The 23,733-nt window shown below is 69.2% G+C and overlaps 1 protein-coding gene across 1 annotated transcript; it reads left to right on the top strand.

The window, feature by feature from the left end:
* Window positions 1-1,915: 1,915 nt before the first annotated feature.
* LOC143174003 (neurexin-2-like) lies at window positions 1,916-23,443 on the top strand (the record flags this gene model as incomplete). Its single annotated transcript, XM_076364114.1, is given in 11 exon segments — window positions 1,916-2,105; window positions 2,489-2,556; window positions 6,275-6,487; window positions 6,490-6,575; window positions 8,377-8,400; window positions 13,000-13,161; window positions 14,420-14,840; window positions 16,178-16,561; window positions 17,089-17,292; window positions 21,775-21,894; window positions 23,062-23,443. Coding segments are annotated over 11 exon segments (2,254 nt in total), but the record flags the coding sequence as incomplete, so codon positions are not given.
* Between the last annotated feature and the right edge of the window lie 290 nt (window positions 23,444-23,733).

Genomic DNA, 23,733 nt, shown 5'->3' with positions numbered 1-23,733 from the left:
GTGCAAGACAAGGGTGTGCAAGGGGCGGGGCTGGCACGAGGGAGCGTGCAAGATGGGTGTGCAAGGGGTGGGGCTGGCACGAGGAGCGTGCAAGATGGGTGTGCAAGGGGCGGGGCTGGCACGCGGGCTGTGCAACGCACAGGGTCGCGCAAAGAGCGGGGGGTGGGGGGGGGGTTGCCAGGGGCGGGATTTGTGCACTGCACGGGGGGCGTGCAGCACGGGGGCGTGCAAGGAGCGGGGGCGTGCGCGGGGCGGGGCTGGCACGCGGGGGCGTGCCAGGAGCGGGACTCGTGCGCCGCACGAGGGTTGTGCAAGGCGGGGGGGGCGTGCACGGGGCACGAGGCCCTCGTGCCGGGCGCCCGGGTTCCCCCCGGGGGGGTGGGGTGGGGTGCCCGCGCGCGGGGGGGCGCCCCCCGCCCCCCCCCCCCCCCCGTGTCTCCATCCCCTCCCCCACCCGGCTTTTCCCCCCCCAACGAAAAAAAAAAAAAAAAAAGGAAAAGGGGGGAAAAACCCGCGGGAAGGCGGCGGGTGGGGGAGGGGCGGCGCTGCCGGCGCGGCCCCTCCCCCCCCCGCCTGTCCCCGCCCCCCGTGTCCGTCTCCCCCCCTCCCCCCCCCCCCCCGGCATCCCCCGATGCCGTCACAAGTTAAAGCGCTTTAAGTTGTGACGGGGCCCGCGGTGACGCCTCCGCCCTCCCCTCCCCCCCCTTCCCCCCCCCCCCGCGGTTCGTTTCCGCCCGGTTTTGGGTTTGGGGTTTTTTTTTTTTCCCGCTTTCCCGGTGATTTTTCCCCCTTCGAACCCGCCGCTGCCGCTGGCCGCCTCCCCCTCCCCCTCCCCCTCCCCCGCCCCTTTATCGCGACTCTCGCGTTTTCCGTTGCGGTTTCGCCCCTTCCGGTGCTGAACCCCCCGATACCCCCCGATACCCCCCCGATACCCCCCCGATAACAACCTCCAATACCCCCCCGATACCCCCCCGATATCCCCTGATACCCCCCGATACCCCCCCGATACCCCCCCGATACCCCCTGATACCCCCCAATACCCCCTGATAACCCCCCGATACCCCTGATACCCCCCAATACCCCCCGATAACCCCCGATAACAACCTCCGATACCCCCCGATACCCCCGATAACCCCCCGATACCCCCCGATACCAACCCCTGATACCCCCGATAACCCCCGATACCCCCTGATACCCCTCGATAACACCCCCCGATACCCCCCAATACCCCCGATACCCCGATAAAACCCCCCGATACCCCTCGATAACCCCCGATACCCCCTGATAACACCCCCCAATACCCCCGATACCCCCCGATAACACCCCGATAACACCCCCCCGATACCCCCCGCTCCCCCCCGCTCTCCCCCTCCCCGCCGCTGGTAACGGGGTTTACTTCTCCCACCGTCCCGGCCCCCCCCGCCCCCGCCGCCGCCCTCGGGTCCCGCCCCCCTCCCCTTCCTCACTTTCACTTTTGTTTTCCCTCTCTTTCCTCACTCTCCCTTTCCTCACTTTCACTTTCCCTTTCTTGCCTCACTTTCGTCTATTTTCACTTTCTTCCCTCACTTTCACTTTCTTCCCTCACTTTCACTTTCTTTAATTTTCCCTTTCTTTCCTCGCTTTCACTTTATTTTCACTTTCTTTCCTCACTTTCCCTTTCTTTTCTTACTTTCCCTTCCTTTCCCCACTTTCACTTTCTTCTACTTTCCCTTTCTTTCCTCACTTTCACTTTCTTTCCTCACTTTCACTTTCTTTCCCCGCTTTCCCTTTCTTTTCCTCCCCCTCCCCCCCTCCCCCATTCCTTGCGCTGTTCTCGTCACTTTCGCCCCCCCCCCCCCTTTCTCCCCGTCACTTTCCCTTTCTCCCACCACTTTCGCTTTCCCTTCCTGTTTCGCTTTGGCTCCGCCCCCCCAAGGTCCCGCCCACCTGCGAGTCACCGGCCAAGGTAATGACGCGCCCCTCCCCCCGCGTGCCGCCGTCGGGCCCCCCCTCCCCCCCCCCATCTTCGTCACCGTCATCCTCGTCACCATCATCCTCGTCACCGTCATCGTCGCCATCGTCACGCCCCCACCCCCCGTTCCCCCCCCCCCCCTCCCCCACATCGTGTCTGTGGCTCGTGCGACACGGGGGGGGAGGGGCGGCCACCCCGCACGGGGGGGGGGGGTGGGGGGGGAGAGGGGGGCGGGGGGGGAGGGGCGGCTCCTGGCACGGGCGCGTGCGGGCACGCCCCCTCGCACGAGGACCCGGGTGGGCGTGCGGGCGCGCCCCCTCGCACGAGGACCCGGGTGGGCGTGCGGGCGCGCCCCCTCGCACGAGGACCGAGGGCGCCCGTGCACGGAGCCCCGGGCGGCGCACGGCCCGGCCCCTCGCACGCGCCCGTGCACGGGCGGGCGCCCCCGGCCCCAGGGCCACGCCCCAGCGTGCGCACGCCCGGGCGCACACGCGTGTGCCCCCCCTAACGCCGCCCCCCCCCCCCCCCCCCCCCCAGGGCCCGGGCGGAGGTCGCCGAGGGGGGGCCCGGCCGCGGCGCCGGCGAGATCCAGCAGGCAGCGAAAGGTCAGTGCCGGCGCGACCCCCCGGACCCCGGGGGCCCCTGCGGGACCCCCCGCACCCCCCCGGGCCCTACAGGACCCCCCCATCCCCCCCAAGGACCCCCCACTCCCCCCGGGCCCTGCAGGACCCCCCCACCCCCCACCCAGGTCCTGCAGGACCCCCCATCCCTCCCCAAGGACCCCCCATCCCCCCCCAGACCCTGCAGGACCCCCCCCAGGGACCCCCCCACCCCCCTCAGGTCCTGCAAGACCCCCATCCCCCCCCAGGACCCCCCACTCCCCCCCAGGTCCTGCAGGACCCCCCATCCCTCCCCCTGAGAACCTGCAGGGCCCCCATCCCCCCCCAGGACCCCCCCACCCCCCCGGACCCTGCAGGACCCCCCCCCCCCCCAAGGGACCCAGGCGTCTGGCCCCGGGGCTGCACCCCCCCCCCCCGGGGACCCGGGCTGCCATCGCACCCTTGAGCGTGAACGTCGCACGCGCACGTGTGGGCAGAGCACACGTGGATGCGACCGCGCTCTGCAGGCGCGGCCCTTGCACGCCCCGAGCGTGCAAACGTGCCGCACACGCGCGTGCGCAGGTGCGAATACACGCGGGTGGCCGCAGCCTTGCACTACGCACCCAGCCCTCGCACGCCCACACGTGCACGGCTGCACACGTGTGCCCGCACCCGGCCGTATCCCCCCGCAGCGTGACGCCCCGCTGCACGGTCCTGGTGCAAGGCCCCAGCGTGAGACCCTGGTGCGAGGGCCCCGTGCAAGGGACCGTCGCCGCGAGACCCCGGTGCGAGGGCCCTGTGCAAGGGACCGTCACCACGAGACCCCAGTGCGAGGGCCCCATTGCCGGGTCCCCATTGCAAACCCTGGTGCGAGGTGCCGGTGCAAGGTCACCGTGCAAGTCCCGTTGCACGGTCCCCATGCAAGATGTCGTTGCATGTCCCCGCTGCAAAGCCCCTGTTACGAGGTCCCCGTGCAAGGTCCCCGTGCAAGGTCCCCGCTGCAAAGCCCCTGTTACGAGGTCCCCGTGCAAGGTCCCCGTGCAAGGTCCCCACTGCAAAGCCCCTGTTACGAGGTCCCCGTGCAAGGTCCCCGTGCAAGGTCCCCACTGCAAAGCCCCTGTTACGAGGTCCCCGTGCAAGGTCCCCGTGCAAGGTCCCCGCTGCAAAGCCCCTGTTACGAGGTCCCCGTGCAAGGTCCGGTTGCGAGGTCCCCATGGCAAGGTCCCATATTGCAAGGCCCCTGTTGCAAGGTCCCCGTGCAACGTCCCCATGCAAGGTCCCCATGCAACGTCCCCATTGCAACGTCCCTCGTGCAAGGTCCTGGTACAAAGCCCCCGTTGCAAGGTCCCTGTGCAAGGTCTCCGTGCAACGTCCCCATGCAACGTCCCCGTTGCAACGTCCCTGGTGCAAGGACCCCGTTGCAAGGTCCTGGTGCAAAGCCCCCGTTGCAAGGTCCCTGTGCAACGTTCCTGGTGCAAGGTCCCCGTGCAACGTCCCCATGCAAGGTCCCCGTTGCAATGTCCCTGGTGCAAGGTCCCCGTGCAAGGGCCCTGTTGCAAGATCCTGGTGCAAAGCCCCCATTGCAAAGCCCCCGTTGCAAAGCCCCCGTTGCAAGGCCCCCATTGCAAGGTCCTGGTGCAAAGCCCCCGTTGCACGGTCCCCGTTGCAAGGCCCCGTTGCAAGGTCCTGGTGCAAGGTCCCCGTTGCAAAGCCCCCGTTGCAAGGTCCCCGTGCAAGACCCATTGCAAGGTCCTGGTGCAAGGTCCTCACTGCAAGGTTCACCACGCAAAGCCCCCATGGCAAGGTCCCCAGTGCAAGGTCCTGGTGCAAAGCCCCTGTTGCACGGTCCCCGTTGCAAGGTCCTGGTGCAAAGCCCCCGTTGCAAAGCCCCCATTGCAAAGCCCCCGTTGCACGGTCCCCGTTGCAAGGCCCCCGTTGCAAGGTCCTGGTGCAAAGCCCCCGTTGCAAAGCCCCCATTGCAAAGCCCCCGTTGCACGGTCCCCGTTGCAAGGCCCCCGTTGCAAGGTCCTGGTGCAAGGTCCTCACTGCAAGGTTCCCCACGCAAAGCCCCCATGGCAAGGTCCCCATTGCAAGGCCCTGGTGCAAAGCCCCCGTTGCACGGTCCCCGTTGCAAGGCCCCCGTTGCAAGGCCCTGGTGCAAAGCCCCCGTTGCAAAGCCCCCATTGCAAAGCCCCCGTTGCACGGTCCCCGTTGCAAGGCCCCCGTTGCAAGGTCCTGGTGCAAAGCCCCCGTTGCAAAGCCCCCATTGCAAAGCCCCCGTTGCACGGTCCCCGTTGCAAGGCCCCGTTGCAAGGTCCTGGTGCAAGGTCCTCACTGCAAGGTTCCCCACGCAAAGCCCCCATGGCAAGGTCCCCATTGCAAGGCCCTGGTGCAAAGCCCCCGTTGCACGGTCCCCGTTGCAAGGCCCCCGTTGCAAGGCCCTGGTGCAAAGCCCCGTTGCAAAGCCCCCATTGCAAAGCCCCCGTTGCACGGTCCCCGTTGCACGGTCCCCGTTGCAAGGCCCCCGTTGCAAGGTCCTGGTGCAAGGTCCTCACTGCAAGGTTCCCCACGCAAAGCCCCCATGGCAAGGTCCCCATTGCAAGGTCCTGGTGCAAAGCCCCCGTTGCACGGTCCCCGTTGCACGGTCCCCGTTGCAAGGCCCCCGTTGCAAGGTCCTGGTGCAAGGTCCTCACTGCAAGGTTCCCCACGCAAAGCCCCCATGGCAAGGTCCCATTGCAAGGTCCTGGTGCAAAGCCCCCGTTGCACGGTCCCCGTTGCAAGGCCCCCGTTGCAAGGCCCTGGTGCAAAGCCCCCGTTGCAAAGCCCCCATTGCAAAGCCCCCGTTGCACGGTCCCCGTTGCAAGGTCCCCGTGCAAGACCCCGTTGCAAGGTCCTGGTGCAAGGTCCTCACTGCAAGGTTCCCCACGCAAAGCCCCCATGGCAAGGTCCCCATTGCAAGGTCCTGGTGCAAAGCCCCCGTTGCAAAGCCCCCATTGCAAAGCCCCCGTTGCACGGTCCCCGTTGCACGGTCCCCGTTGCACAGTCCCCGTTGCAAGGCCCCCGTTGCAAGGTCCTGGTGCAAGGTCCTCACTGCAAGGTTCCCCACGCAAAGCCCCCATGGCAAGGTCCCCATTGCAAGGTCCTGGTGCAAAGCCCCCGTTGCACGGTCCCCCGTTGCAAGGCCCCCGTTGCAAGGCCCTGGTGCAAAGCCCCCGTTGCAAAGCCCCCATTGCAAAGCCCCTGTTGCACGGTCCCCGTTGCACGGTCCCCGTTGCAAGGCCCCCATTGCAAGGTCCTGGTGCAAGGTCCTCACTGCAAGGTTCACCATGCAAAGCCCCCATGGCAAGGTCCCCAGTGCAAGGTCCTGGTGCAAAGCCCCCGTTGCAAGGTCCTGGTGCAAAGCCCCCGTTGCAAAGCCCCCGTTGCAAAGCCCCCATTGCAAAGCCCCCGTTGCAAGGCCCCCGTTGCAAGGCCCCCGTTGCAAGGTCCTGGTGCAAGGTCCTCACTGCAAGGTTCCCCACGCAAAGCCCCCATGGCAAGGTCCCCATTGCAAGGTCCTGGTGCAAAGCCCCCGTTGCACGGTCCCCGTTGCAAGGCCCCCGTTGCAAGGCCCTGGTGCAAAGCCCCCATTGCAAAGCCCCCGTTGCAAGGCCCCCATCACAACCCCCGTTGCAACCCGCCGTGGTCCCCCCCCCCCCCCCCGGCTGACGCCTGGTCCCCGCAGGCCGGGAGGAATACGTGGCCACCTTCAAAGGCAACGAGTTCTTCTGCTACGACCTGTCCCACAACCCCATCCAGAGCAGCACGGACGAGCTGACGCTCTCCTTCCGCACGCTGCAGCGCAACGGGCTGCTGCTGCACACCGGCAAGTCGGCCGACTACGTCAACCTCTCGCTGAAGAGCGGCGCCGTCTGGCTGGTCATCAACCTGGGCTCCGGCCCTTCGAGGCGCTGGTGGAGCCCGTCAACGGCAAGTTCAACGACAACGACTGGCACGACATCCGCGTCACCCGCAACCTGCGACAGGTAGGGGCGGGGGGGGGGGGGGGGCGGCGTGTGGCAGGGGAGGGGGGCTGAGCCCCAACCGGGGGCGCTGGGAGCACTGGGAGGACTGGGCGCCTTGGTCCAGTACCCAACTGGGAGCACTGGGAACACTGGGAGCACTGGGCGCCTTGGCCAGCTACCCCACTGGGAGCACTGGGAGGACTGGGCGCCTTGGTCCAGTACCCAACTGGGAGCACTGGGAGGACTGGGCGCCTTGGTCCAGTACCCAACTGGGAGCACTGGGAGCACTGGGCGCCTTGGTCCAGTACCCAACTGGGAGCACTGGGCGCCTTGGCCAGCTACCCCACTGGGAGCACTGGGAGCACTGGGAGGACTGGGCGCCTTGGTCCAGTACCCAACTGGGAGCACTGGGAGGACTGGGCACATCGGGAGCGCTGGACACTGGGGTCCACACCCCAACTGGGAGCACTGGGAGCGCTGGGTGCACTGGGAGCACTGGGTGCACTGCAAGCGCTGGGTGCACTGGGTGCACTGGGAGCACTGGACACCGGGATCCACACCCCAACTGGAGCACTGGGAACGCTGGGTGCACTGGAGCACTGGGTGCACTGGGTGCACTGGGAGCGCTGGGTGCACTGGGAGCACTGGACACTGGGGTCCACACCCCAGCTGGGAGCACTGGGAGCACTGGGTGCACTGGGTGTGCTGGGTGCACTGGGAGCGCTGGACACCGGGGTCCACACCCCAACTGGGAGCACTGGGAGCGCTGGGTGCACTGGGAGCAATGGGTGCACTGCGAGTGCTGGGTGCACTGGGTGCACTGGGAGCACTGGACACCGGGATCCACACCCCAACTGGGAGCACTGGGAACGCTGGGTGCACTGGGAGCACTGGGAGCACTGGGTGCACTGGGAGCGCTGGGTGCACTGGGAGCACCGGACACCGGGGTCCACACCCCAACTGGGTGCACTGGGAACGCTGGGTGCACTGGGAGCACTGGGTGCACTGGGAGCGCTGGGTGCACTGGGAGCACCGGACACCGGGGTCCACACCCCAACTGGGAGCACTGGGAACGCTGGGTGCACTGGGAGCACTGGGAGCACTGGGTGCACTGGGAGCGCTGGGTGCACTGGGAGCACCGGACACCGGGGTCCACACCCCAACTGGGTGCACTGGGAACGCTGGGGTGCACTGGGAGCACTGGGTGCACTGGGAGCGCTGGGTGCACTGGGAGCACTGGACACTGGTGTCCACACCCCAACTGGGGGCACCGGTTCCTCGGTCCCTCCCCAAACTGGGAGCACTGGTTCCGGGGTCCACACCCCAACTGGGGGCACTGGACGCCGGGGTCCCTCCCAAACTGGGGGCCCCGGACGGTTGGGTCCCCCCAGCTGCTCCGTGGGGTGATGGGGGGGTGGGGGGGTGATGGGTGCGGGGGGAGGGGGGTGTCCACGCCCCCCACCCCCTCTAACGACTCTCTGCTTCTCTCCCCAAAAGGTGGGCACCGCCCCCCCCCACGCAACCACCCCCCTCGTGCAACGACCCCCCCTCGTGCAACGACCCCCCCCCCCTCCCGTTCAACGCCCCCCCCTCCTCTGTGTGTGCGCGTGCGACTAACACGCTTACCGCCGCCGGGCCCCCCCCCCCACTAACCTCCCCGGCCCCCAACTAATCCTGGGGGGCCCCCCTCCCCCCCAAAAAAAAAAGCCCTTCAAAAACCAAACCCCATAAAATGCCCCAAAAACGCCTCGCCCGGCGGAAAATGTCATTTTTTTGTTGTGTTTTGTCCTTTTTTTTGCTCTCCCCCCCCCGGCGCCCCCAGCACGCAGGGATCGGACACGCTATGGTAAACAAACTGCATTACCTGGTAGTTATCACTCTAATTGTTACTCCTTGGCTTCGCCGTGGGCCCCCCCCCGAACCCACCTCTCGGGGCGAATTCTTGGGACTTTGGGCAATTTGATACCCCCCCCCCCCCGTACGCGGCCGAGCCTCGGCTCCCTGATGCCAAAACCAGCTGCTTTCCCCCCAGAATCCTTCCCGGGGGGGGGGGGGAATCTTTTTTCTGGGGGGGTGATGTGGGGTGTCGTCCCCCCCCTATTTTGGGACGAATTCTCGGGGGTTTGGGCAATTTGATGCCCACCCACCGTAGGCAGACAGGCCCCAGCTCCCCAATGCTAAAAACAGCTGAGTCCCCCCCAAAAATCCTGTCTGGGGTCAGGAGGGGGATGTTTTTCCTCAGGGCGGTGATGCGGGGTCCAACCCCCCCCCCCCCCTTTTGGGGTGAATCCTTGGGATTTTGGGCCATTTTATACCACCCACTGTATGCGGCCGAGCCTCAGTTCCCTGATGCCAAAACCAGCCCGTTTCCCCCCAAAATCCCTGCCCAAGGGGGGGCTGTTTTTTCCCTGGAGGGGTGATGTGGGGTCCCAAGACCCACTTTTTGGGGTGATTTCTTGGGATTTGGGGCGATTTTATACCACCCCCCATACGCAGCCAGGTCTTGGCTCCCCAGTGCCAAAACCATCCGGTTGCGCCCCAAAAAGCCCGTTCAGGGTCGGGGGGGGATGTTTGTCCTCAGGGGGGTGATGTGGGGTCCCAAACCCCACCTTTTGGGGCCAATTCTTGGGATTTGGGGCAATTTGCTAAACCCCACCGTGTGCGGCCGAGCCTCGGCTCCCTGATGCTAAAACAGCCGGTTTTCCCCCCAAATCCTGGCCAGGGGGGGCTGTTTTACCCAACGGGGGTGATGGGGGGTCCCACCCCCCCCCTTTTGGGGCAATTTCTTTGGATTTGGGTCCGTCTGATGCCCACCTCCTTTGCAGGCAGCCGGGCCTCGGCTCCCCGATCCCCAAACCAGCCAGTTTCACCCCAAAACCCGTCCAGGCTCGAGGGGGGGCTGTTTTTCCAGGGGGCGGTTGACGTGAGGTCGCAAACCCCACATGTTGGGGCAATTTCTTGGCATTTTGGTCCATTCGATGCCCCCTCCCCTTACAGGCAGCCAGGCCTCGGCTCCCCGATCCCCAAACCAGCCGGTTTCCCCCCAAAACCCAGGCTCGGGGGGGGGGGGTGCCGGGGGGGGTGTGGTGTGTGATTTTTTTTTAGGGTGCCCCCTCCCCAAATCGAGGACGGAAACGGCGTTTTCAGGACAAGCCCGTGGGCAGCTGCCGCCCCCCCGCCCCCCCCCCCCCCACGCAGGCAGCGGGGCCCCCCCCGCACCCCCCGTCCCTGCAGGGATCGGGCCCCGCTGCCTGCGCCGGAGCCCTCGCACGGCTTTGGCACGCCTTCGCACGGCCCCGCACGGCTCACTAACACTGTCGTCCCCCCCCAGCCTTCCTCCTCCTCCTCCTCCTCCTCCTCCTCCTCCTCCTCCTCCCCCCCCCGCCCCCCCCCCCCATGGGTGCTGCTGGCGGAGCACCGGGGCCGGCACCGCTGCGGGGTGGGTGCTGGTGTGCAAGGTGCAGGATGGGGGGGGGGGGTGTGCACGGGTGTGCGTTGGTGCAAGGACCGTGCAGGGTGTGCGTGTGTGCACGGGTGTGTGTTGGTGCAAGGTGCAGGATGGCTGTGTGTGCGTGCACGGGTGTGCATTGGTGCAAGGACCGTGCAGGGTGTGTGCATGTGCACGGGTGTGCGTTGGTGCAAGGACTGTGCAGGGTGTGCGTGTGTGCACGGGTGTGCGTTGGTGCAAGGACTGTGCAGGGTGTGCGTGTGTGCACGGGTGTGTGTTGGTCCAAGGTGCAGGATGGGGGCGTGTGCACGGGTGTGCGTTGGTGCAAGGACTGTGCAGGGTGTGTGTACGTGCATGGGTGTGCGTTGGTGCAAGGTGCAGGATGGCTGTGTGTGCGTGCACGGGTGTGTGTTGGTGCAAGGTTGGGGCTGGGGGGGGTGCACGCGTGTGCGGGTCACATTGGGGCGTGCAAGTGCGCGTGTGCAGGCGTGCAGCAGTGCAAGCCCAGCCCGGGGCGTGTGTGCGCACGAGCGTGCGTCAACGCATGCGCACAGCCCATGCGTGTGTGCTCACACGCATGTGCAAGCTGCGCACGGGGCCGCCCCTGCACCTCCTGGCGCCCCGGTGCTCCCGCTCTCCCCGCTGTCCCCGCACGCCCGTGTGCACGGCTCCTCGCACGCCCTCGCACGCCCGCACACGCCCTCGCACGCCCCTCGCACGCCCTCGCACACCCTCGCACGCCCCTCGCGCGCGCTGAGCCCCACTAACAGCCATTTTTCTGTCTGAGCTTGGTTCTGTCTGAGGACCCCCAAAACTCGTTACTAATCCAACCCCCCCCACCCCTCCCCCGGTGTCACCCCCCCGTGTCACCCTGTCACCCCCGGCCCCTCCCCCACCTTGTCACCTTCTCTCCCATCGCCCCCTTCTCCCTTTCGTCGCCCCGTCCCCGTCGTCACCCAGCCCCCGTGTCCCCTTGTCCCTCAGGGACACCCCGTCCCCGTCATCACCCCGTCCCCGTTGTCACCCCGTCCCCTCGTCACCCCATCCCCATTGTCACCTCGTCCCCGTTGTCACCTCGTCCCTGTGTCCCCGGGGGCCACCCCGTCCCCGTCGTCACCCGTCCCCGTGTCCCCTGAGGTCACCCCGTCCCCTCAGGGCCACCCTCTGTCCCCTCAGGGCCACCCCGTCCCCGTCGTCACCCCGTCCCCGTGTCCCCGGGGGCCACCTCGCCCCTGTCCCCACCCCGTCCCCGTGTCCTGCGGGTCCCTCAGGGCCGCCCCCTCCCCACCGTGTCCCCACGTCCCCCAGGGCCACCCCGGCCCCGCAGCCACCCTGGGGGGCTCCTTGGGGGAGTGGGGGGGGTCCCCGGAGGCCGGGGTCCCCCCGGGGGGGGGCTTTGGGGGGTGGCTTTGGGGGGGTGTCAGCAGGGGACCCCGGCCTCCGGGGTGTGTCGTCCCCCCCCGGGTGTCAGCGCTGGGGGGTCCAGGTGCCCCTCGCCAGCGGCTGACGAGCCCCAACGGCCCCTGATGGGGCACAGCTGGGCCCGGGGCCCCCCCGGGGGCGAGGGCAGGGGCAGGGTCAAGGGCAGGGGGAGGGGCAGGGTCAAGGGCAGGGGCAGGGAGGGGGCTCCCGGACGCCTGGGTCCCCTCAGAGAGGAGGCAGGTAGGTGGGGTGCAGGGGGAGGGGGTCCCGGGGGGGCACCCGGACGCCTGGGTCCCCCGGGGGAGGCAGGAGCTGGGGGGTCCCCAGCCCCGCCCTGCACCCAGCTGGGGTCCCATATCTGTGGCCAGGGGCACCCCGAGACCCCCCCCGTGTCCGTCCCCCCCCCCCGGGGGTGCCCTTGCCCCCAGGCGCCCCCCCGAGACCCCCCCCCAGCCCCCCCGCCAGCATCGCACCCCCATTGCCACCCAGCACCCCCTTTGTGCCCCCCCACTGCCCCCATATCTCCTCCATACCCCTACTGCTGCCCCTATTGCCCCCCGTTGCCCCCCATTACCGCCCCATTGCCCCCCTCGCCCCCAGACCCCCCCTCACCCCCCACTGCCTCCCCTCACCCCAGTCCCCGTCGCCCCCCATTGTCCCCCCGTCCCCATTGCCCCCTGCTGTCCCCCATTGCCCCCCATTGCCCCCATCACCCCCCAAGTCGCCGTCTGCCCCCACTTGCCCCCATCAACCCCTCCTCGCCCCCCCATCCCCATCGCCCCCATTGTCCCCCATCAACCCCCCCGTCCCCATCGCCCCCCCATCGCCCCCATTACCCTCCCTCATCCCTATTGCCCCCCATTGTCCCCCCATTGTCCCCTTTGCCCCCCCATCACCCCTATTGCCCCCATTGTCCCCCCATTGTCCCCTTTGCCCCCCCATCACCCCTATTGCCCCCCATTGTCCCCCCATTGTCCCCTTTGCCCCCCATCACCCCTATTGCCCCCCATTGTCCCCCCATTGTCCCCTTTGCCCCCCCATCACCCCTATTGCCCCCCATTGTCCCCCCCATTGTCTCCTTTGCCCCCCATCACCCTATTGCCCCCCATTGTCCCCCCATTGTCCCCTTTGCCCCCCCATCACCCCTATTGCCCCCCATTGTCCCCTTTGCCCCCCCATCACCCCTATTGCCCCCCATTGTCCCCCCATTGTCCCCTTTGCCCCCCCATCACCCCTATTGCCCCCCATTGTCCCCCCATTGTCCCCTTTGCCCCCCCATCACCCCTATTGCCCCCCATTGTCCCCCCATTGTCCCCTTTGCCCCCCATCACCCCTATTGCCCCCCATTGTCCCCCCATTGTCCCCTTTGCCCCCCATCACCCCTATTGCCCCCCATTGTCCCCCCATAACCCCATTCCCCCCCCGTCGCCCCCGGCCTCCCGGGTACCGCCCCCAGTCCCCCCGTCCCCACCCCTTTTGGGGTGTGCGTGTCCCCCCCCCCCCCCCCCAGACACAGAAATGGCTGCGGCGGGCGGGCGAGGGCCCCCGCTGAGGCCGGGCGCGCTCGTGCCGCAGGTGACGATCTCGGTGGACGGGATCCTGACGACGACGGGGTACACGCAGGAGGACTACACCATGCTGGGCTCCGACGACTTCTTCTACGTGGGGGGGTCCCCCAACACCGCCGACCTCCCCGGCTCCCCCGTCAGCAACAACTTCATGGGCTGCCTCAAGGACGTGAGCGCCGGGACTGGGGGGACGAGGGGTGCACGGGGACGTGCGGTGCACGGGGACAAGGGGTGCACGGGGACCTGGAGCACTGGGGTGCACGGGGACGAGGGGACGAGGGGTGCATGGGGACGTGGAGTGCACGGGGACGAGGGGTGCACGGGGACCTGGAGCACTGGGGTGCACGGGGACGAGGGGACGAGGGGTGCACGGGGACGTGGAGTGCACGGGGACGAGGGGTGCACGGGGACCTGGAGCACTGGGGTGCACGGGGACACGGGGACGAGGGGTGCACGGGGACGTGGAGTGCACGGGGACAAGGGGTGCACAGGGACACGGGGTGCACGGGGACCTGGAGCACTGGGGTGCACGGGGACACGGGGACGTGGGGTGCACGGGGACGTGGGGTGCACAGGGACAAGGGGTGCACAGGGAGGGACACAGGGACAGGGGATGCGTGGGTGCACAGAGCCATGGTGGGCACAAGGACACGGGGTGCACAGGGCCATGGTGGGCACAGGGACAGGAGGTGCATGAGGACAGGGGGTGCACAAGGACATGGGGTGCACGGGGCTGTGGGGACAGGGGGTGCACAGGGCCACGGTGGGCACAAGGACAGGGGGTGCACAGGGCCACGGGCACAAGGACAGGGGGTGCACGGGGACACAGGGGGTGCACAAGGACACGGGGTGCACGGGGCCGTGGGGACACGGGGTGCACAGGGACAGGGGGTGCACAAGGACACAGGGGGGCACAAGAACAGGGGGTGCACAGGGACAGGGGGTGCACAAGGACACAGGGGGGCACAAGGACAGGGGGTGCACGGGGACAGGGGGTGCACAAGGACATAGGGTGCACGAGGCTGTGGGGACAGGGGGTGCACAGGGACAGGGGGTGCACAAGGACACGGGGTACATGGGGCTGTGGGGACAGGGGGTGCACAGGGCCACGGTGGGCACAAGGACAGGGGGTGCACGGGGCTGTGGGGACAGGGGGTGCACAGGGCCACGGTGGGCACAGGGACAGGGGGTGCACGGGGACACGGGGTGCACGGGGCTGTGGGGACAGGGGGTGCACAGGGACAGGGGGTGCACAAGGACACAGGGTGCAGGGGGCCGTGGGGACAGGGGGTGCACAGGGCCACGGTGGGCACAAGGACAGGGGGTGCACGGGGACACAGGGTGCATGGAGACAGATGCAGGGGTGCAGCGGGGCGCAGAGGGACAGGGGACGCCCATGGGACACGTGCCCCCCCCCCCCCCCCCAGGTGGTCTACAAGAACAACGACTTCAAGCTGGAGCTGTCGCGCCTGGCGCAGGAGGGCGACGGGCGGGTGACGCTGCACGGGGCCCTGCTCTTCCGCTGCGAGGCCGTGGCCGCCCTGGAGCCCGTCACCTTCGGGACGCCTCAGGCCTTCCTGGCGCTGCCGGCGTGGCAGGCGGCACGCGCCGGCTCCGTCTCCTTCGACTTCCGAACCACCGAAGCCAACGGGCTCCTGCTCTTCGCGCAGGGGCGGCCGCAGGGGCCCGGCCACCCCCGGCCCGACTACTTCGCCCTGGAGCTGCTGGACGGGCACCTCTACCTGCTGCTGGACATGGGCTCCGGCGGCATCAAGGTGCGCGCCAGCGCCCGCAAGGTCACCGACGGCGAGTGGTGCCACGTGGACGTGCAAAGGGACGGGAGGAAAGGTGAGGGGGCGGAGGGGGGTGCGAGGGCGCAAGGGTGGCTGTGCGCGGAGAGGCGGGTGCAAGGGGGTGCGCGTGCGTGGAGGGTTTGCAGGTGTGCAAGGGTGTTGGTGCATGGAGGGAGGGTTTGCAGGTGTGCAAGGGTGTGTGTGCAGGGAGGTTTGCAGGTGTGCAAGGATGTGTGTGCAGGGAGGTTTGCAGGTGTGCAAGGATGTGTGTGCAGGGAGGGTTTGCAGGTGTGCAAGGGGGTGCGTGTGCAGGGAGGGTTTGCAGGTGTGCAAGGGTGTTGGTGCATGGAGGGAGGGTTTACAGGTGTGCAAGGGTGTGTGTGCAGGGAGGTTTGTGGGTGTGCAAGGGTGTTGGTGCAGGGAGGGAGGGTTTGCAGGTGTGCAAGGGGGTGCGCGTGCAGGGAGGGTTTGGAGGTGTGCAAGGGTGTGTGTGCAGGGAGGTTTGCAGGTGTGCAAAGGTGTGTGTGCAGGGAGGTTTGTGGGTGTGCAAGGGTGTTGGTGCATGGAGAGGTGGTGGGTGCAAAGAGGGTGCACATACGGAGGGTTTGCAGGTGTGCAAGGGCGGCTGTGTGCGGAGAGGTGGTGCGTGCAAAGGGCGTGTGCATGGAGGGTTTGCAGGTGTGCGGGGGTGCAGGTGGGGGTGCAAAGGGGGTGCATGCGCAGAGGGTTTGCAGGGTGGGAGGGTGTTGGTGCACGGAGGGGTGGGGGGTGCGAAGGGTGCCTGCCTGTGCGTGGGGGTTTGCACACGTGCAAATGGTGCCCGTGCCCCTGGGTCTGTGCACGGGGGGGGGGGGCAGGGGGGCCCTGCAGCCCCCGCGGTGCCCCCATCCCTGCGGTGCTGTGCACCCCGTGCATCCCCCCCCCCGTCCCCTCTGTTCCCGTGGTGCCGTGCGCCCCCTGCACCCCCACGTCCCCCTGTGTCCCCACGATGCCGCCCACCCAATCGTGTCCCCCCCCAGGCTCAGTGTTGGTGAACAGCCGCAGCACCCCCTGCCCCCCCACGTCCCCCGGTGTCCCCATGGTGCCATGCACCCCCGTGTACCCCAACGTCCCCCCGTGTCCCCGTGGTGCCATGTGCCCCCATGTACCCCAACGTCCCCTGGCGTCCCCCCAGGCTTGGTGTCGGTGAACAGCCGCAGAACCCCCTGCCCCCCCACGTCCCCCGGTGTCCCCGTGGTGCCATGTGCCCCCGTGTACCCCAACGTCCCCTGGCGTCCCCCCAGGCTCGGTGTCGGTGAACAGCCGCAGAACCCCCTGCCCCCCCACGTCCCCCGGTGTCCCCGTGGTGCCGTGTGCCCCCGTGTACCCCAACGTCCCCTGGCGTCCCCCCAGGCTCGGTGTCGGTGAACAGCCGCAGCACCCCTTTCCTGGCGAGCGGCGAGAGCGAGGTGCTGGACCTGGACTCGGAGCTTTACCTGGGGGGGCTCCCCGAGGGGCGGCCGGGCCCCCCGCTGCCCCCCGAGCTCTGGACGGCCTTTCTGCGCTACGGCTACGTGGGCTGCGTCCGCGACCTCTTTGTCAACGGCCGTAGCCAGGACGTGCGGCGGCTGGCGGAGGGTCAGGCCGCCCCGGGGGTCACCCCCTTCTGCGCCCGCGAGCCCCCCCGGCACTGCGCCAGCGGGCCCTGCCGCAACGGGGGGCTCTGCCGCGAGGGCTGGAACCGCTTCATCTGCGACTGCCTCGGCACCGGCTACCTGGGACCCCGCTGCGAGACCGGTGGGTGGCAGCCCCCCCCCCCCCCCCCCCCGACGCCTGGGTCCCCTGAGGGGGGGGGGGGGGGGCAGCCCTGGGGAGGGGGTACCCGGGTGCCTGGGTCCTGCAGGGGGTTGGAGGGGCGACCCTGGGGGGGGGGTGCCCCCCCAGATGCCTGGGTGCCCCAGAAAGGGTGGCCCTGGGGAAGGGGGGCACCCAGACGCCTGAGTCCCCTGGGAAAGGGGGGCACCCAGATGCCTGGGGGTCCTCCAGGGAGCGGGGAGTACCCGTGTGCCTGGGTCCCCTGGAGATGGGGGTACCCGGATGCCTGGGGGCCCACGGTGCTGGGGGGTTCCCCCTGAACGCCCGGGTCCCCCAGCGAAGCGGGGGTACCCAGACGCCCCAGTCCCCTGGGGACGGGGGGGTCCCCGGATGCCTGGGGGTCCCCAGTGCCAGGGGGTGTCCCCCCCTGAACGCCCGGGTCCACGGCGATGGGAGGGTTCCCCCCCAACCACCCGGGGTCGGCGGTGACGGGGGGGGTCCCCCCGCAGAGGCGGCGGTGCTGAGCTACGACGGCAGCATGTACCTGAAGATCCTGGTGCCGGGGGCAGCGCAGACGGAGGCGGAGGACGTGGCCCTGCGCTTCATGTCCCCCCGCGCCTACGGCCTCGTCCTGGCCACCACCTCCCGCCAGTCGGCCGACACCCTGCGCCTTGAGCTGGACGGGGGGCGCATGAAGCTCACCGTCAACCTGGGTGAGCCCCCCGACACCCCCCCCAGACCCTGAAACGGTCCCCGAAGCCACGCCCGGGTCCCCAGAATGGTCCCTGAAACGGTGCCCGAGTCGGTTCTCGTGACCCCAAAACGGCCCCTGAAGTGATGCTCGAGTTGATGCCCGGGACCCCAAAACGGTGCCCAGGTCCCCACAATGATCCCCAAAGTGACGCTCCAGTCGGTGCCTGGGACCTCAAAACCGTCCCCAAAGTCATGCCTGAGCCGGTGCTCGTGACCCCAAAATGGTCCCCAAAGTGACGCTCCAGTCGGTGCCTGGGACCCCAAAAGGGGGCCCAGGTCCCCAAAATGGTCCCCGAAACGGTGTCCGAGTCAGTTCTCGTGACCCTGAAACGGTCCCCGAAGTGATGCTCAAGTTGGAGCCTGGGACCCCAAAACCGTCCCCAGAGCAACGCCCGAGTTGGTGCCCGTCGCCCCGAAACGCTCCCTAAAGTGATGCTCGAGTCGGTGCCTGGGACCCCGAAATGGTGCCCAGGTCCCCAGAACTGTGCCCAAAATGGTGCTCAAGTCAGTGCTCGTGACCCCGAAGTGGTCCCCAAAGGTGGTGCCTGTGACCCCAAAATGGTGCCTGAGACCCTGAAATGGTCCCCAAAATGATGCCCGTGGCCCCAGGATGGTGCCCAGGTCCCCAGAATCGCACCTGAGACCCCCAGCTGGGCCAAGTCCCCCGAACGGCGCCCGAGCCCCACGGCGCTGCTGGAGCCCCCCCACAAACCCAGGCACCCGGGACCCCGAAATGGCACCGGGGTCCCTGAAACGGCACCTCTGGGGGGGCGTCACCGGAGCCGACTCGGGCACCGGCGTCCCCGTCAGGTCCCCTCCCCCACCCCCCCCCACCCCCTGGGTTTGGAGCCTTCGTGACCCCCCGCTGCCACTTGGGGAATGGTGCCGGGACCCCCCAGAGGGGTTGGGGGTCCCCCCAAGGGACCAGGGATCCCCCCAAGGTCGGGGATCCCCCCTGCAGCTCCATACATTGTGGGTGGATCCCCATGGGGCTGCAGGTCCTCTGTGGGGTCGGGGACCCCCCCATGGTATTGGAGACCCCCCCTAGGGGGTTGGGGATCCCCCCTGCAGCCCCATAGCATTGGGGATCCCCCCCATGGGCTCAGGGATCCCCCCAGGATTGGAGATCCCCCCTGCAGCCCCATACATTGGGGACCCCCTATGGGATTGGGGATCCCCCCAGGGTTGGAGACCCCCCCATGGGGTTAGGGATCCCCCCCTGCAGCCCCATACATTGGGGACCCCCACAAGGGGTCGGGGACCCCCCTATGGAACTGGGGATCCCCCCAAGGTTGGGGAATCCCCCCCATGGGATTGGGATACCCCCTGCAGCCCCACAGCACCGGGGACCCCCCCATGGGGCTGCAGTCCCTCTGCAGGTTTGGGGACCCCCCCATGGGATCGGGGCCCCCCCCCGGGTCCTGGCACGTTTCCCCCCCCTGCCCTGCAGCGGTTGATGAGGGGGGGCCCAGCCCTGGGGCACCCGATCCCCCCGGATCCCCCGGGATCCTCCACGCCCCCCCCCCCCCGGGCTGGGCCCTGCGAGGTGGCCGGGATCCCCCCGCGAGGTGCCTCCACACACCCCCACCCCCACCCCCCCCCCAAGACCCCCCGGCACAGCCCAAGTGCCCGTCCCCATCCCCGTCCTGGTCCCCATCCCAATCCCCATCCCCATCCCGTCCCTGTCCTGGTCCCCGTCCTGGTCCCCATCCTGTCCCCATCCCCGTCCCCAGCCCAGCCCCAGCCCCGTCCTCTCCCCGTCCAGTCCCAGTCACCACCTTTACCCCATCCCGGTCCCAGTCCCCATCCCAGTCCCAATCCCAGTCCCCTCCCCGTCCCCATCCCAGTCCCAATCCCAGTCCCCTCCCCGTCCCCATCCCAGTCCCATCCCAGTCCCCTCCCCGTCCCCATCCCAGTCCCAATCCCAGTCCCCTCCCCATCCTACTCCCAGTCCCAATCCCAGTCCCAAACCTGGTCCCCATCCCCGTCCCAGTCCCGTCCCCATCCCGGTCCCAATCCCGGTCCCCATCCCCGTCCCCTCCCCATCCCAATCCCGGTCCCCATCCCCGTCCCCTCCCCATCCCAATCCCAGTCCCAGTCCCCACTCCCAGTCCCATCCCAATCCCGTCCCAATCCCGGCCCCGGCCCCATCTCGCCCCCTCTGGCACCTCGCGCCGCCCCTCCCGGCCGCCCCCCCCCCTCGTCCCCAGGGCGGTGACACCGGCTGCGGCTCCGAAGGGCCTGATCCTGCTCTCTTCTCTCCCCAGACTGCGTGCGCGTGGGCTGCCACCCCAGTAAGTGTGCGCCCCCCCCGGCCCCCCCCGACTGCCTGGGTCCCCCCCCCGGACACCTGGGTCCCCTCTGGGGGTCTGACCCCCCCCCCCCCCCCGATGCCTGGGTCCCCTTGGGGGTCTGACAGACCCCCACGATGCCTGGGTCCCCCTGGGGGTCTGGTCACCCCCCCCAGACGCCTGGGTTCACTGGACACGCCCGGGGTCACACAAGGACGCAGCCACACACGCGTGTGTGCAAGACGTGTGCGGGGTGGGGCACGCGCGTGTGCAGGCACACAAGGCCCCACGTGTGCAGGTAAGGCTCCGCCCTGCCCCCCCCGGGGGCACAGGCGTGTGTCAGGGCTGTGACATGGGGACAGGGCAGGGACACGGGCGGCGGCTGCTGTCACACGCGTGTGCAGGGGCTGGGGGTGCACAAATGCACATGAGCGTGCAAGGCCTAGTGTTTCACACTCACCGGTGTGCACAGTGGCTGTGCTGGAGGGGGGGGTGTGGGGGTGTCACGAGGACACACGTGTGTGCATGGGGGGGGGCGGTGGTGGGACGCACACGCGTGTGTGACACATGCCCAGACCCGGGCGTGCGACAACCAGCTCCGGACGCAGGTGAGTGGGGGGGTCCCCGTGCACAAGGACGTGGCGCACGAGGGTGGCCCCGTCCTGCTGTGCCCCCCCCCCCCCCCATGCAGGGGGGGTCCAGGCGTCCGATCTGTGCCCCCCTCCCCCAAGGACCCAGGCGTCCGGGGCCCCCCTCCCCCCCGCCCCCGGGACCCGGGGGTCTGGGGTCTCCCACCCAAGGGGAGGGGTCCTGGCGGGGGGAGCGGGAGCACATGGGTGCTCACGCGTCCCACGCGCACACACGTAGGGACACGCACAGGGGCTGCAGGCACGCACACGCGTGCGCACACACGTGCCCGCGTTCTGCAGCCGTGCACGGGCACACGCGCGCCCACGTGCTGTAACAGTGCACACGCGCGTTCTGCAGCCGTGCATGGGTATACACGCGTGCGCACGCACCGCAGCTGTACATGGACACGTGCACACAGGCGTGCATGCACGCACGCTGCAGCTGTGCGCGGGCACACACGTGCACGCACACGCTGTAGCTGTGCACCAACACACATGCGCACATGCTACAGCTGCGTGCGCACACACACGTGCGTGCACACACCCCCCCCCGCTGCAGCTATGCACACACGTGCACACACACCGCAGCAGCTGTGCATGGACACACGCGTGCACACACCTCCACCCTGCATGCACCCCCCCCCCGTTTCCCCTCCCCGTCCTCGTGTCCCCGTGTCCCCCGGCCAGTGCACGCGTGGGCACCCGCAGGGCTGGGGTGGTGGTGGTGGGGTGTGCACACAGGTGTGCGTGCAAGGGGGTGCGCGTGTGCGTGCACAGTGCTCGCAGGCTGCGGGGGTGTGCGTGGCTGCGCGTGCGCGGTGCTCGCGGGCTGCGTGTGTGAACAGTGTGGCAGGTGTGCACACGTGCAGGCTCTGAGCGTGCACGCGCTGTTCTGGGCGTGCACACCCCATGTCTGCAGCCGCCGGGTGTGCGTGCACGGTGTTTGCACGCTCTGTGTGTGTGTGCAGCGGTGGGGGGGGGTGTGTGTGCGAGGTTTGTAGGAGTGTGTCGGCGCGCTCGCTGCTCAGGGGGGTGCGTGTGCGTGGTGTTTGGGGGTGCGTGGGGGGTCTTAGGGGTGTGAGTGTGCACCGTTTGCAGGGGGGTGTGCACGGTGTGTAGGAGCGGGTGCGGTGTTTGCAGGTGCGTGCGCGTGCGTGCACGGCGTTTAGGGGTGTGCAGTGCTCGGGGGGGTGTGCACGGTGTTTAGGTGTGTGTGCACGGTGTTTGCAGGTGTGCACGCGCGCAACGTTTAGGGGAGCGCACGCGTGTGCACCGTGTTTGCCAGCGGGGGTGCGTGTGTGCGCGGTGTTTGCGGGCGTGGAGGCGCGCGGTGTTTCGGGGAGCGCACGTGTGTGTGCACGCTGTTTGCAGGGGTGCGCGCGGGTGTTTGCACGGGGTGTTTGCGGACGCGTGCATGGTGTCACCTGGCCGTGCATGCCGGCGCGGTGTCACCCGGCCGTGCCCGGTGTCACCCGGGGGTGCCCGGTGTCGCGGTGTGGCCCGGCTGACCCCCGCCCCCCAGGCAAGGGCCCCGAGACCCTCTTCGCGGGGCAGAAGCTGGACGACAACGAGTGGCACACGGTGCGGGTGGTGCGGCGCGGGCGCAGCCTCCAGCTCTCCGTCGACAACGTCACCGTCGAAGGTGCCTGCGCGTGGGGCCGGGGGTGCAGGGACGGGGGGACGGGGACGGGGGGGACGTGGGTGAAGGTCCACGGGGGCTGGGGGTGCAGGGCCGGGGGTGCAGGGCCGGGGGGACGGGGACGGGGGGGACGTGGGTGAAGGTCCACGGGGGACGGGGGTGCAGGGACGGGGGGACGGGGACGGGGGGGACGTGGCTAAAGGTCCACGGGGGACAGGGGTGCAGGGCCAGGGGTGCAGGGCTGGGGGTGCAGGGATGGGGGGGACATGGGTGAAGGTCCACGGGGGACGGGGGGTGCAGGGCCGGGGGGACAGGGACGGGGGGGACGTGGGTAAAGGTCCACGGGGGCTGGGGGTGCAGGGCCGGGGGGCCGGGGCTGGGGGGGACGTGGGTGAAAGTCCACGGGGGACGGGGGTGCAGGGCTGGGGGGACGGGGGGGACATGGGTAAAGGTCCACGGGGGACGGGGGTGCAGGACCGGGGGGACAGGGACGGGGGGGACGTGGGTGAAGGTCCATGGGGGACGGGGGTGCAGGGCCGGGGGTGCAGGGCCAGGGGGCCGGGGCCGGGGGGGACGTGGGTAAAGGTCCACGGGGGACAGGGGTGCAGGGCCAGGGGTGCAGGGCTGGGGGTGCAGGGATGGGGGGGACGTGGGTGAAGGTCCACGGGGGCTGGGGGTGCAGGGCCGGGGGGCCGGGGCTGGGGGGGACGTGGGTGAAAGTCCACGGGGGACGGGGGTGCAGGGCTGGGGGGACGGGGGGGACATGGGTGAAGGTCCACGGGGGACGGGGGGTGCAGGACCGGGGGGACAGGGACGGGGGGGACGTGGGTGAAGGTCCACGGGGGCTGGGGGTGCAGGGCCGGGGGTGCAGGGCCGGGGGGACGGGGATGGGGGGGACGTGGGTGAAGGTCCACGGGGGACGGGGGTGCAGGGCCGGGGGGGGACGTGGGTGAAGGTCCACGGGATCGCGGGGGGACGGGGACGCGGGCGCGCAGGTCCATGAGGACGCGGTCGCTCGGGGACGCGGCGGCCGGGCCCACAAGGACGTGGTGCGTGGGGCCGCAGGTCCGTGGGGACGTGGCGCATGGGGGTGCAGGTCCGTGGGGACACGGGGGCGCAGGGACACCCACCGGCCCCTCCTGCCCCCCCCCCCCCCCCCTCCCCCCGCAGGGCAGATGTCGGGCGCCCACACCCGCCTGGAGTTCCACAACATCGAGACGGGCATCGTGACGGAGCGACGCTTCCTGGCCGTGGTGCCCTCCAACTTCTTGGGTCACCTGAGCGGGCTCCTCTTCAACGGGCTGCCCTACCTGGACCTCTGCAAGAACGGGGACATCAGCTCCTGCGAGCTCAACGCCCGCTTTGGCCGCCGGACCATCGTGGCCGACCCGGTGGCCTTCCGCGGTCGCGGCTCCTACGTGGCGCTGGCCACGCTCCAGGCCTACGCCTCCATGCACCTCTTCTTCCAGTTCAAGACCACGGCGCCCGACGGCCTCATCCTCTTCAACAGCGGCAACGGCAACGACTTCCTCGTCGTCGAGCTCGTTAAGGGGTGAGGGCGCGTCTCCAGGGGGGCGACCGGGAGCTCCCGGGGACCTCGGGGACCTCCTAAACCTCATAGCACCTCAGGGACCCCCTGGGGACACCGGGGAGCTCCCGGGGACCTCGGGGACCTCCTGAACCTCAAGGACCCCCCTGGGGACACCGGGGAGCTCCCGGGGACCTCGGGGACCTCCTGAACCTCAAGGACCCACCTGGGACACCAGGGGGATCCTGGGGACCTTGGGGACCTCCTGAACCTTGTAGGACTTTGGGACCACCTGGGGATACCAGGGGGATCCT

This window comes from Aptenodytes patagonicus, unplaced genomic scaffold (assembly GCF_965638725.1).
Source record: "Aptenodytes patagonicus unplaced genomic scaffold, bAptPat1.pri.cur scaffold_597, whole genome shotgun sequence".
Classification (NCBI taxonomy): Eukaryota; Metazoa; Chordata; class Aves; order Sphenisciformes; family Spheniscidae; genus Aptenodytes; species Aptenodytes patagonicus.
The sequence above is the reverse complement of the archived record's forward strand: the minus strand, read 5'-3'. Positions and strand labels throughout refer to the sequence as shown.